The sequence below is a fragment of the Oryctolagus cuniculus genome, chromosome X (assembly GCF_964237555.1).
Source record: "Oryctolagus cuniculus chromosome X, mOryCun1.1, whole genome shotgun sequence".
NCBI lineage: Eukaryota > Metazoa > Chordata > Mammalia > Lagomorpha > Leporidae > Oryctolagus > Oryctolagus cuniculus.
In genome coordinates, this window is record NC_091453.1 from 91,208,191 (window position 1) to 91,220,798 (window position 12,608).

At 45.4% G+C, this 12,608-nt stretch overlaps 1 protein-coding gene across 3 annotated transcripts; it reads right to left on the reverse strand.

Annotated features, from left to right (window-relative positions):
• Window positions 1-8,223: 8,223 nt before the first annotated feature.
• ARMCX1 (armadillo repeat containing X-linked 1) lies at window positions 8,224-12,486 on the reverse strand. 3 transcript variants are annotated; one of them, XM_002720363.5, is made up of 5 exons: window positions 12,171-12,486; window positions 11,803-11,854; window positions 11,235-11,380; window positions 10,421-10,536; window positions 8,224-10,160 (listed from the first exon to the last, which is right to left on the reverse strand). In XM_002720363.5, the coding sequence occupies exon 5, from the start codon at window positions 10,003-10,005 to the stop codon at window positions 8,644-8,646; it is 1,362 nt and encodes a 453-aa protein (XP_002720409.1). In that variant the 5' UTR covers window positions 10,006-10,160; window positions 10,421-10,536; window positions 11,235-11,380; window positions 11,803-11,854; window positions 12,171-12,486; the 3' UTR covers window positions 8,224-8,643. The 3 variants fall into 3 exon arrangements, with proteins under 3 accessions (XP_002720409.1, XP_017205141.1, XP_069923004.1); XM_017349652.3 differs by having other exon boundaries at window positions 10,421-10,551; window positions 12,171-12,327; XM_070066903.1 differs by lacking the exons at window positions 11,803-11,854; window positions 12,171-12,486 and having other exon boundaries at window positions 11,235-11,555.
• Window positions 12,487-12,608: the final 122 nt, after the last annotated feature.

The following is a 12,608-nucleotide window of genomic DNA, read 5'->3' on the forward strand; positions in this document are numbered from 1 at the left end:
CCAAATAGTCTTTGAACTCCTTGTTTCCAGGTTTCATTTCTTATTTATCTTTATATACTACCTATTTCATTTGTTTTGCTCAAAATATTTGCTCAATTTTCTGGTTATTAATAAAAAGTATTGTTCCAAGAAAGTCCTTTGCTTCTTTCAAAAGGACTTTGGATATAAAAAGTGGGGGGAGGTGGAGCCATCGCTGTTGGCATAGTGGGTAAAGCCACCACCTGTAGCACTGGCATCCCCATATAGGTGCCAGTTCAAGTCTCAGTTGCTCCACTTCCTATCCAGCTCTCTGCTATGGCCTTGGAAAGCAGTAGAGGATAGCACAAGTCCTTGAGCCCCTAAACCCGCATGGGAGACCTGGAAGAAGCTCCTGGCTCCTGGCTTCGGATGGGTGCAGCTCCGGCCATTGCGGCCAACTGGGGAGTGAACCAGTGGATGGAAGACCTCTCTCTTTGTCTCTGCCTCTCCTTCTATCTCCATGTAATTATTTCAGATAAATAAAAATAAATCTTTGAAAAAAAAAGGGGGGAGGGAGTCTGGGTGTGGTTCATTAATTGCAACAAAGTTACTAATATGAGATATTAATGGAGAGTGGGGTGAAGGTTATTTGAGAACTCCTTGTATTACTATCTCATAATTTTTGTTCTATAAAACTAAACTTAATCTAAAATAAAATGTCAATAAAACAAAGATAAAGTTTGCAAGATTGGATAAAAATAACAAAACCCAGCTATATACTCTCCATAAAATATGTATCTAAAACTTGAATACTGAAAGTATAAAGATGAAATATAAATATAGCATAAAAACACCAGTTAAAAGAAAGTTGGTAAAATATAGTAACATCAAATAAAATGGACTTTAAGTCAAAAAGCATTACCAGAGATAAATATAATTTACCAGAAAGATACAATTTGTATGTATCTAACAATATAACTCCAAAATATATAAAATGAAAATGTACAAAACTACAAAAAGCCTAGGAGGGCCTCCCAATTATAGTGGGAGATTTTAATATACTTCATTTTGTAGTTGAAAGATAATAAGCAGATAAAATAACAGGGTGTAGAAGATATGAATATAATTAACAAACCTACCCTAATTAGTTCAACCTCTGATTGCTACAATGCCATAATCAACAAATACAAAAGATGTGTTATTATATTTTTGTTACTTTTTAAATTATTTACTTATTTATTTATTAGAAAGCCAGAGGGAGAAAGAAAAAAACAGACAATTCCATATGATGGTTCACTCCCCAAATGGTCACAATAGCCAGGTCTTGGCCGGGCCAAAGCTAGAAGCCAAAAACTCCAACTTGGCCTCCCATATGCAGGGTGGGCCATCTTCTGCTGCCTTCCCAGATGCATTAGCAGGAAGATAAATTGCAAGTAGAGTGGCAGGACTTGAGCTGGCTTTCTGATTATGGGTTCCAGGACCAAAAGCAGAGGCTTAACCTGCTGCACCGCACGTTGGCTCCAAGACGTGTTATTTTTAAAAACATAAGGAATAGGTATAAAGTTGATCATATATTGGGCCATAAAACAAACTTTAACAAATTTCAGGTTAAAATCTTTTGGTGTATGTTCCTCAAATTTTCCCTAGAGGCATGGTTCAATTAACTAGAAATGAACAAGAAAAGTATAACTAAAAATCCTCATGTTTTTGAAAACTAATAAATATGTTTTTAAATAACCAATGAGTCAAAAAAGAATTCATAATTTAAAATTAAAAAACAGGGGCCAGTGCTGTGGCGTAGTAGGTAAAGCCGCCGCTTACAGTGCCAGCATCCCATATGGATGCCAGTTCAAGTCCCAGCTGCTCCAATTCAGATCCAGCTCTCTGCTATGGCCTGGGATAGCAGTGGAAGATGGCCCAAGTCCTTGGAGCCTCTGCACTCACGTGGGAGACCCAGAAGAAGGTTCTGAATCCTGGCTTCAGATTGGTGCAGCTCTGGCCATTGTGGCCATCTGGGGAGTGAACCAGAGGATGGAAGACCTCTCTCTCTGCCTCTGCCTCTGCCTCTGCCTCTGCCTCTGCCTCTGCCTCTGCCTCTGCCTCTGCCTCTCTATAGCTCTGCCTTTCAAATGAATACATAAATCTTAAAAAAAAAGCTTGAAGGGAATATGAGTCTATTTTATAACTATTTCCTCAGCATGAGATGAGCACAAGCCATGCAGGAAAAATATGGAAAATTTGATCATTGACAGGCACTCAACTCTAAAGGAAAAAACACGAGCAAAGCTACATGAATTAGATGAGCTGTCTACCAGGTTCCTCTACTTTGATGGCACCAATGTCTAAGCTGGCTAAGTTCTCTGAGCACTGAATAAACAACCACCTATGACAATTTTGTTTCTGATGTAGACTGATCTTAGGGAGAGAATGTTCTGAGCAGCAAACAGAAGAATCTGGTCTGCTTGATACTTGCCTTTCTTACGGTAACAGAAACTGCCATCCTGTTTTGTTTTTTTTTTTTCCAGAAGGAAATCTCACCCCATTTGATAACATGCTAACTCAGAAGTGTTCAGTAAAGGGGGAGCTTTGCCCAAGCAAAGCTACTGCACCCCCTTCCCTTCCTTTTCCCCTCTTCTCACACGCATGCTCCAACACACACATGGCCCAAGCCCTTAACACGAAGCCAGAGAGGGGCCCATGTAGGGGGTCGGGGCGCAGAGATGTACCACTGAAAAGGGACCATTCCTCCTCCTGCTTAGCGCCACAGCCTCGGCGCAGGGAAGGCCCCAGGATGGTGGGGAGACAGCTCTGGGTCAAAGGCAAAGAGAGTCCCAGCTCTGCTGCTGGCTTCAGCCTGACACAGCATGGATGTTGTGGGCATTGAAGGAGTGAACCAGCAGATGGGGACTCTCCTCCTCCTCCTCCTCCTCCTCCTCCTTCTTCTCTCCCCCCCCCCATTTCAATTAAATAAAATAAATAAACAATATTTTAAAAGCTACCACTGAAAATAGTTATATCCTTAAATATCCGGTCTCAAGGGAAGTTAGAGCAATGAATCAAAGAAAGCTATAAGCATAAAATGTGCCTGACCTACATCCGTTTGCCAAGCCTACACTTGGCTAAGAATCTCTTTTGAAACAAAGCTGGTAAAATGCAAATTAAGAAAAAAGAAAACCCATTTCCTGAGCCTTGAAATGTGATGCTTTATAACACATCTGCACTCCATCATCATAAAATCGCCTTTCATTTCTAATTTCCTCAGTTTACCGGCAGCCGCCACCCTCCCTAAAAAGAGGACACTGCTTCTTCCCTGTCGCCTCCAGTGGGCTCAGTCATGGCCACCATCCTGGAACTCTGCCCTTCGCCAGAGGACTGAGAGTGACAACCTCCTGTGTGACAGCGCCAGGACACCAGCGTGTGGCCTGGCCGTGTCTCACCTGGCACTGTCCCCAAGTCCGAGTTGATTGGTGTAAGCGATGCCCGGTGTGGAGCACCGAAGTCCAGGCCGCACACTGGGCTGCGCTGAGCTGAGCGGAGCCCCTCAGTCCTGGCTCTGTTCAACAGGGGATCTGAAACATCTGTGCATCCTGTCACATCCCGGGTCTCCTTCTGACCACCAGGGTGACAACCACCATTTTCTATGAAGCGCACAGCATGTGGTCACGGGAATTAAATGCTCACCGGAAAGGCACAGAGGGACAGAACACCTATGCTGATCCTCTCCCAGAAGGAGGAGCTAAAGACAGAAGGGGGGGGGAGGGAGGGAGAGGAGAACGGGAGGAAAGAGGGGCCGGGAAGAGGAGCTGTGCCTGCCTCACCGTGCCAGGTTAACCTCATCTTTTTAGGATTTATTTTATTTATTTGAAAGGCAGAGTTACAGAGAAGGAGAGACAAAGAGAGATCTTCCATCCACTGGTTCACTCACCAAATGGTCGCAGCCCTGGCCAAAGCCAGGAGCTTCTTATGTGTCTCCCACGTGGTTGCAGGGGCCCAAGGACTTGGGTCGTCTTCCATTGCTTTGCCATACACGTTAGCAGGGAGCTGAACTGGAAGTAGAGCAGCCAAGATCTGAACCACCCCACAAGATGTTGGTGCTGCAGATGGCTGCTTAACCTACTAGGCCACCACGCCAGCCCCAGTTAACCTCACTTTCACCTCAAGTTAACCTCATTTTTACCCCAGAAATAAAAGTCATTTAAGAACTCAAGTTCAATATATACTAATGCTATTATTTGTTCAAGGCCAAACTGCTGGTCTTACCAGGCATGTGGAAGCACAGTTTCTCCATGCCTCAACTAAGCCTCAGTTTTAGGAACCCCTGAGACTTTGCTCTTTCCTCTATACTTTACTGTGTGGGTATCCACAAAGTTATTAGGCTCAACCTACAGAATGTCATCTGCATCTCTATCTTAATCAAGGGCTGGTTTTGTGCTGAGTATCTGTAGAGGCATTTTACAAGTGTTCAGCTCCATAACAGGCAATTTCAAAGCAACCCAAGTGTGGCCCAAGTGTGGAAGGCCACTAGCCCTGCCTCTTACTAGTAGAAGGAGCTTGAAGTTTTACCCACTTTCTCCAAGTCTCATTTCTTCTGAAATGAAAGTACAATAATACCTGCTTCACAGAATTACTGAAGGGATTAGTGGAGGGAACATTATGTAAAGGGCTGAACAGATTCTGACAAATATTAGGCACCACCCACCTCTTTCCTTCTATGATATACATGTCTTTGACATACGTGCATTACTTATCAAATTTGAATATTGTAACATTATTCTAAAAAGGATAAAATTCCTCAAAGGCCCCTAGCATTATTTGAAATCATTCTTATGGCAATGTAACTTAAATATTTATATACCTAAAAGCAGGCATAAATGCCTTTTCTTGTAGCTCTCATACAAAGTATGAAGCAAGCCAACTTCACAAATTAAAAATAAACTAAGCTACAAAGCCAAGCAAATTGAAATTAATATTAATTCCATGACATTGACCATGTCGCTTTGGTAGCCCTAAGTCATGATTTGGGCCATAGATATGGTACTGATGATAATACAGAATCTCTTGATTTAAACATTCCCTTCAGTAGGGAGAACATAATGACCCAATCTCAACCCTCTGCTTCTTTCCTAACTCAAAATTCTAAGTACAGAATGATGTATTATTGAACAAATGCAATCTTTGTGTATTAGATATGTTTTCTATTTTTTCTCATTGACCAGAAACCGAATTTTGTTGATCCATGCTGCTTTTATTATTAAATACATCATTATTTTATAGACCACTGTTACAGTCTGAACATAATTTGGCTCCCCAACTCATGAAGATGCTGAATTCCCAAGGATCTAAGTTACTGGTGCTGAGAGGGTGAGGACTTTGTCCAATTACAGGGTCTTGGAGGTGGGCCCAATTGGAAGTCCTTTGGTCATCAGAAGCAAGGCCTCAAAAGGGCACTTCTTGGGAGAGTATCGGTTATAAAAGCTGAGAATCAGGCCTAGCTGCTTTCTCTACTCCCTGGATTGACATGTGATCCTTCCTCTACATGTGTTCTGCCATACGTTGCTCTCATCAGGAGTCAAACTAATGGGGCTGCCTGATTTTTGCCTGTAAACCATAAAAATAAACCCCTTTCCTTCATAAAAATTTTGTCATGTGTATTCAATTATAAAAAAAAAAAAGCTGATGAATACAACCACCAGAAAAAAAATACTTCAAATTTAACTATGACACAATGCTAAGGTGATCTCAAGTGTAAGGTGCATCACAACTTTTTAGATATTAAATTGTGGGGGGGGAAATGTCCCTATTACAATCAGTTAATTACAGTAATTCTACTTGGTACCATGACAATATTTAACATAAGCCCAAAATTGAGGCCTCACCAGGTAACACATGAAAATACAACACATATTTATAATAAATGCATTTATCTCACTAAAATGAACACACAACATTTAAAATGCATTTCTAGGTCATTTGTGAGACACAGAAACATGTACATGTATTCCCGCAACTCCACCAACCTTCCTTTGAGAACCATTGACTTAGACTTCTAGACCACAAGAACATCACCTAGACACCAAGAAGGCTGTAAAACTTGAAGAACATGAAGGAACCACTTTGTAATTCTTCGAAGGAACAAATACCTTAACTCAGAGAAATTATTTTTCAAATGTATTTATTAAATAACATTAGTGAATGAGAAAATGATGACACCTTAAAAAAGATAAACTAAATATTATCAACACTGTGTTTTAGTGAACTAAGGGTGTTCACTTTTAGTAATTGACTGCTATGCTCCAACAATATTTTAGTATTTTGTATATATTTTCTCATTAATTCATTAATATGATATTAGTCGCAGCTTCATAATGTTTTTATCATGTTAACACATTTCCCATTTAGGTTTAAATATTTTCCACTCATTATGTGCTTTAAACATATCCATATAAATACCTCCTATTCTCCCATTCTATGCTAACCCTCATTTCCAACCTTACCTGTATTCAACATTGTTCTTTCTGAACAATTACACAAAAATTCACATAGATTGCACATAAGAAAACATAATTGAGAAAAAAGATTAAAATATTAAATTCATATATCATTATTTTACTCACAAATACCTTGCTTCACATTTTAAGATACAGTCTTTCAGAAGTGGTAATACAAATAAATATTTTATACTTTTATTTATTTTTTAAAAAATATTTATTTATTTTATTTGAAAGGCAGAATTAGAGAGAGAGAGAGGGAGAGTCAGAGAGAGAGAGATCTTCATCCACTGGTTCACTCCCCGAATGGCTGCAACGGCCAGAGTTGGGCCAGTCCAAAGCCTGGAGCTTCTTCTGGGTCTCCCACAGGGGTGCAGGTATCCAAGCACTTGGGCCATCCTTCCCTGTTTTCCCAGGCACATTAGCAGGGAGCTGGATTGGAAGTGGAGCAGCGGGGAGTCAAACTGGCACCATATGGCATACTGGCACTAAAGACAGTGGTTTTATCTGTTTTGCCACACTGCTGACCCCAATATTTTCTACTTAAAAAAATGGTATATACTTTGTATACAATCCTTTAACCAGCTTTGTCACTTAAGATTATATGCTGAATTTTTCCAAGTATATATTTGTAGATGCTCACCAATATTTCAATGTGTAGACATCTCTTAAATTGTTTAGCCAATTACTTATTTTGAGACACTTGGATTGCTTACTCTCCATCACCCTTCCAAACCTCCCGAAGATGCACAGCTCTGCACAGCCAATTATCTGCCATTTCCTAGGGGTTAACCGTCTGCAAGGGCAATTACTGGGTCAAAGGACGTGTCCATCATGAACGCTTCTGAAATGCGTACGCCAGTGGACCTTGTACCAACGTCCTAGATGGTTCCATAAAAGTCTCACTCCAACCAGCCTTGTAAAACAAATCTGATTCAAGTGCTACAAGTTGTTGTTTCTTCTACTATACGTTCCTATTATTTCAAGAGGATAACCACCCATTCACTCTCACACACCCCAGAGTTGGACAAGACACAGGAGGTCTTCCTGTCAAATGCCCCCCAGGACCCTGAAATCAAATTGGCCCTGCCCACGCGTCCCCAGAGCAGGTTCCAGCACCAGCTGTTCCAAGGGGCTCTCGCTTCTGTCCTGTCCTTCCCACGCCCACAGCCACCAGTGACATTTTATGCCTGTATCATATAGTGCCGGATGACAGGGCTAACTTGCAACTGATTTCCCCATCTCTAGTCACGTGGGGTGGGCTAGTCCCCACCCCAGCTCGGACCCATCCTGCTCACAAACCAGCCACTTCGGTTTCCTTTCATCCTGTCATTCCTCTGATCACAAAAGGCCGTGGTGTCTCTCAGGGGTGCGTGGGCAACAGCCAGACACCGCAGTTTAGCAGGCAGGGCTGTTGCATGGATGGGACTCATTCCCGACTCTGTCTCCTGTCACTCCCCTCCCCCACTCTGCACTCCAGGCAGGCCAGCCGCCTCCCTGGAGGAGGACTCCCATGGCTACAACCTTTCTTCCCACTCCTCCCTCCCCGAGTGCCCTCCTGAAGCCTCTCCTGACCCTTTCGTATCCCCCTGCTCTGCACAACTTGCCCTGGCACTGCTGTGCACGAGAGCTTCTGCCGCCTCTGAGCACTGATGGGAAGTACTGACAGGGAGCATCTGCCATGATGGGAGGCTCCCAGCTCCACTACTGTCTCCTCGCTGGCACACAGCTGGCCTTTCCAAGCAGAACACAAAGTCAAGGACGAGGACGGTGTCTGTTTTTCTGCTGCTTAAAACACACAACTTTATTGATGACACACAAGCCTTATATTAAGAAACTTAAACCAATACAAAATGTAGCTTTTTCAAGAGGTATAATTGGTTCACTGTTAAACTTTAAGTACAGGAGAGAGTAAAAATATCTCAATCTAGGTAGCAAGATCAACATCATTAAATGATTTATTTCTACAAGCCATAATATTCTTTTAGCATCCTCAAAATGGGTCCAGCCTAACTCTCCACCATCAGAAATAGCATCAATCACTGTTGATGATGTGTGATATTCATTATTCCAAAATAGCAGTTCAAAGCATCTCTTCGCCATATCAGCACAGTGAAAAACAAAGCATGTACAAAATATATGGATCCCAAGTGCAAACTAAGAAATTACCCTAGCACTGCCTGGGATGCATCCAAAATTACAGTTTGGTTAACACTTTCAGGACTTTGACTTTCACCACAAGATCACTGTGATTTGCTAAGGCTCTGATTTTCTTCACACACACTCCAGACTCTTTGAATAAGAAGAAAAGTGAATTTCTGCTGAATTCTTTCCTGGATGATGCAAGCCCTTCACTTTTTATATTGTCATTTATATTCTCGAAAAGAGTAAGGATATTAAGAAGAATCTCTCGATCCCACTCCTTATTAAAGAGGGAAATCAGTTCTGATGGAACTTTACAACTGACCAGCTCTCTTGTCATGGCTGGATTTTCAGTAAAGTTTATAATTAGTTTCATTATCTGTATCTTGGTGAAGTGATTTCCCAGGAATAACAAAGCAAAAAAGTCGGGAAAGGAATAGGAAAGTAAATGTTGGTAATGATTGGTCACAGTCATATTGGTTAGCAGTCTTAATCCAGCCATCTGCACAGCTGAGTCCAAGCGACAGACCATGGTGTCATCGCACACTTGACTGATATACGTCTTAATCTTGCCCTGATTTTCGGCATTCACACTCAGGTTATTAAGGGCATTGTAAGTCTTTTCCCTAATGATGGGGTCTTTCGTTTTTATCAGTTTTGCAATAATTGGGACACCACCCAATTCGCGGATTGCATTTTGGTTAAATGAATATGCTGCATTGTTACCCAGAGTGACCAAGGCGACTTCTTGAATAAAAGGATCATTTGTTCTCTCCAGGATGTTGAGGACCTTTTGAAGGTCAGGAGTACTCAGAATATCATCGATTTTATAGGGAAAGTTGAACTTGCCTCTACGGACAGGCCAAGTTGTAGCTGGAGCCTTGGTGCTCTTACTTCGGGTCTTTCCTTTGGATTTTCCACTTGCTCTGCTCCCAGATCTACCTCCACTCTTGGGAGGGTGGCAGCCTCCACCCCTGCCACCTGGACAGGGCAAACTCGGTGCAAGGGTCCTATTCCCAGAGATGCTACCCACCCGGGCCCCTTTGCCCAGCTTTGCACTTGCCTGTTCCTTTAGGGTGTTGAAAAGAGCCTTGGCCTTGGCTTCTAGGCCACCTCCGCTCTGGGATCCCAACTGTGCCTCCTTCTTTACAGCTGGGCCACTCTCGAGTTCAAGGCTCACCTCGGCCTCAGCCTTTGACTCACCCTGAAGTTTGGCTACAGGCTCCTCCCCAACGGCATCGCTGGCTACTATCTCAGGCTCAACCCCAGTCTCTGACGTGTCACTACACTCCTCATCGTCATCCCAGGCTTTCTCATATTCATCTTTTCCCCAGGTCAGTTTGTATACACAGTAGCAGGCACCAGCCCCGATGACCACACCCGCGGCCACGCAGCCAGCTTCCCGAGTGCGGCCCATGGTAGAGCTGGGGTGAGTCTCTTAACGCTGGCACAGAGCACGTTTGCTCTGGCCCAGAAGAATGAGCTCACGTTGGGGGACGGGGTGGGTGGGGCGCGGGGCAGAGTCCTCAGCTACCGCTGTCGGGCTCTGCTGCAGCTGCGATACAGCAGGACCTAGGAATAAAGGAAAGACTTCAGGCTTCAGGCTCCTCCTACTTTTGTGCCTTTACAAGCAGACAGAATGAACTAGTGACCTATAAACATGTGGGGATGCTGGCAGGGACCCAGGGTGTCTTTGGTATCTGGATCACTGGCTCCTTCCCTCCAATGAGAAGCTAATTGTGGAAATTCTCCCCACCTTCAGATTCTCCAACCTCATGCCCCACTGCCCCACCCCAGCATGGTACATTTAAAGCATCTGATCAGCTCCTTACCACTGCAGGTCTTCCAGATGTCCTGGGGGCAGTGATACCCTCATATGCACTAGCAAAGGTCCAAGCGGTTTCTTTCTTCTCTTTGGTGTCTCCAAGTGCACGGTTGTCCAGCAGACCTACAAACAAGAGGACTGCAAGGCAGTGCTGAGCTCAAGGAAAAGATAGACCTCACCCAGGACTGGGACACACAATCCCTTTTTCTGAATCCCTCGCCTTTGTCCCCGCGTTGCACCATGTTTCCTACCTTCTGTTATCCTCCTCTCCCCCACAGAACGTCTTCTCCTTGAAGGAGCCTCTCCTCCCACCCCCACCCCCTCCGAATGTGACGCCACACCTGTTTCCTTGCAACAAACTGGATGGTGGTGGAGCAGAGCAGTATCTAGAAACCGCACAGGCATGAAATACATTAAAGTCTCAAACTTCGACACCCCCACATTCCGAAAGGTACCAAGACAGCTTCCTCCCCGCCAGCAATTACACCAACTTCACTGCTCGCAAGCAATTTCCTTTCTTTCTCATCCTGGCGCCCGGCTCCACCAAACCTAAACACTCACAAACTCTGGGACTGAGTGCTGGGCTGACAGACCAAGGCCCCTGGCACTATAGCTATACAACTGGAGTAACATCCTGCCCCCCACAGCCCAAGACGTCCTTGACAATCGCCCCCTCCCAACCATTTCCTTCCTGGTCTTGTGCCTGCACAGCGCTTTCCTTTGCAAGCTGCGAGACAGGGTAGAGAGGAGAGGAGGGAGATGCGGCCCATCCTCCACCCCAGGGGTCCCCAAACTGTGCCACCACCCTGACTCGGACCTACTTGGTTCTGCACAACGTTGGTCTCCTTCCGTCTCCGGGGGTTGCTTTGGCCTTCAGGCGCAAGAATGCGGACACAGGGGACGCCGCGGCGACGAGCGGTTCAGCTGGACCGAACAGCCCTTCGGAGAATCCCGGTACCAGCTTTTCCTAATGGAAAACCCGGTTGTCAAACAGATTTCGCCGTTTTGTCTCTCACTCTACCCCGACTTGCCTAGACTCCTCAGACACAAGTCCTTCTGCTACACGGCGTCTACCCGCGCCGACCCGCTTCCCTAGTTCCAGAGATCGGCCATTTTCCCAGAAAAAAAAAAAAAACAAAACACCCCTTTGGAACCACTGGAAAGAGGAGGGGCGGGGCGAGGGAGCAGGGAAAGCCAGAGGAGCGAAAGATCAAATGATCTCTTCAGTCGCCCTGCCTGAGGAACTGCTCCCCCTGTGACAACGGTTCTTCCTGTAGGGAAGAACCTTTTTCGTGCAGCCGGGACGTTGCTAGCGAGTCAGTAATGAGAACTCTAGGTAAGGTAAGGCCCACAGCCATCCCGACCCTCCGGAAACCGCGGGGCACTGACCTGCGAGACTCAAAGTAGATTATTCCTTTGCCCTGAACGGCACAGCCCCCGACTGAAAGACAAGGGGGAATGCCAGTCAGACGGTCGCACGGCCCCGAGATGAGCGCAGGGGAACCAGCACGTAGGACACGCATCCCGCTGCTGGCCCTTCCCGATTCAATGCCCTTAATGCCAAAGGTTCCCCCCTCCTAGTATGGGTTTCCTGCTGGCATCCAGTCCCCGAAGCACGCCGCAACTTTTATTCTAGGAAGGGCCGGGGAGAGTGCAAAGGTGTGGAGGAAGCAACAGCACATCGTGTCCCGCTTCGGTCTCCACCCTCGGTGGCCGCACCGCTGGGATCCCGGGCGGCGCCCCATCCACACACAGACCTGCTGGGATCCAGGCAGCGACCTCCTCTTCCTTCCCCTTGCCACAAATCCGGCCGCCCTCCAGGCGATGGGGAGACAGCAACGGGAGCAAACGAAGACCAGGACCAGAAGGCGGCGGCACTCGTCGGCTCCGGCTCACGTGAGGGCCACGTCACCCATGAGATCAGGACCCCAGTTACCACTCCCACCAGCAGTGCGGCAGGAGCCCTCCCCATTCTTTCCCTGCCACACCAGGTCCTGCCACTCATTTCCCCCAGAAGTCACTTCTTGAGGTTGCAATCTGCCTTTCTTTGCATGATAGGAACAGACTGCATCTGCTCCCACCTCCTTCAGTCTTTCCTTCCTCTTAGAGGAATTACTTTTTTTTTTTTTTTGCTTCTCTACTCCCAGTCCAACTGCCTCTCTTCACTTCTCTAGCCCCTCACTCCCAGCCCTCAA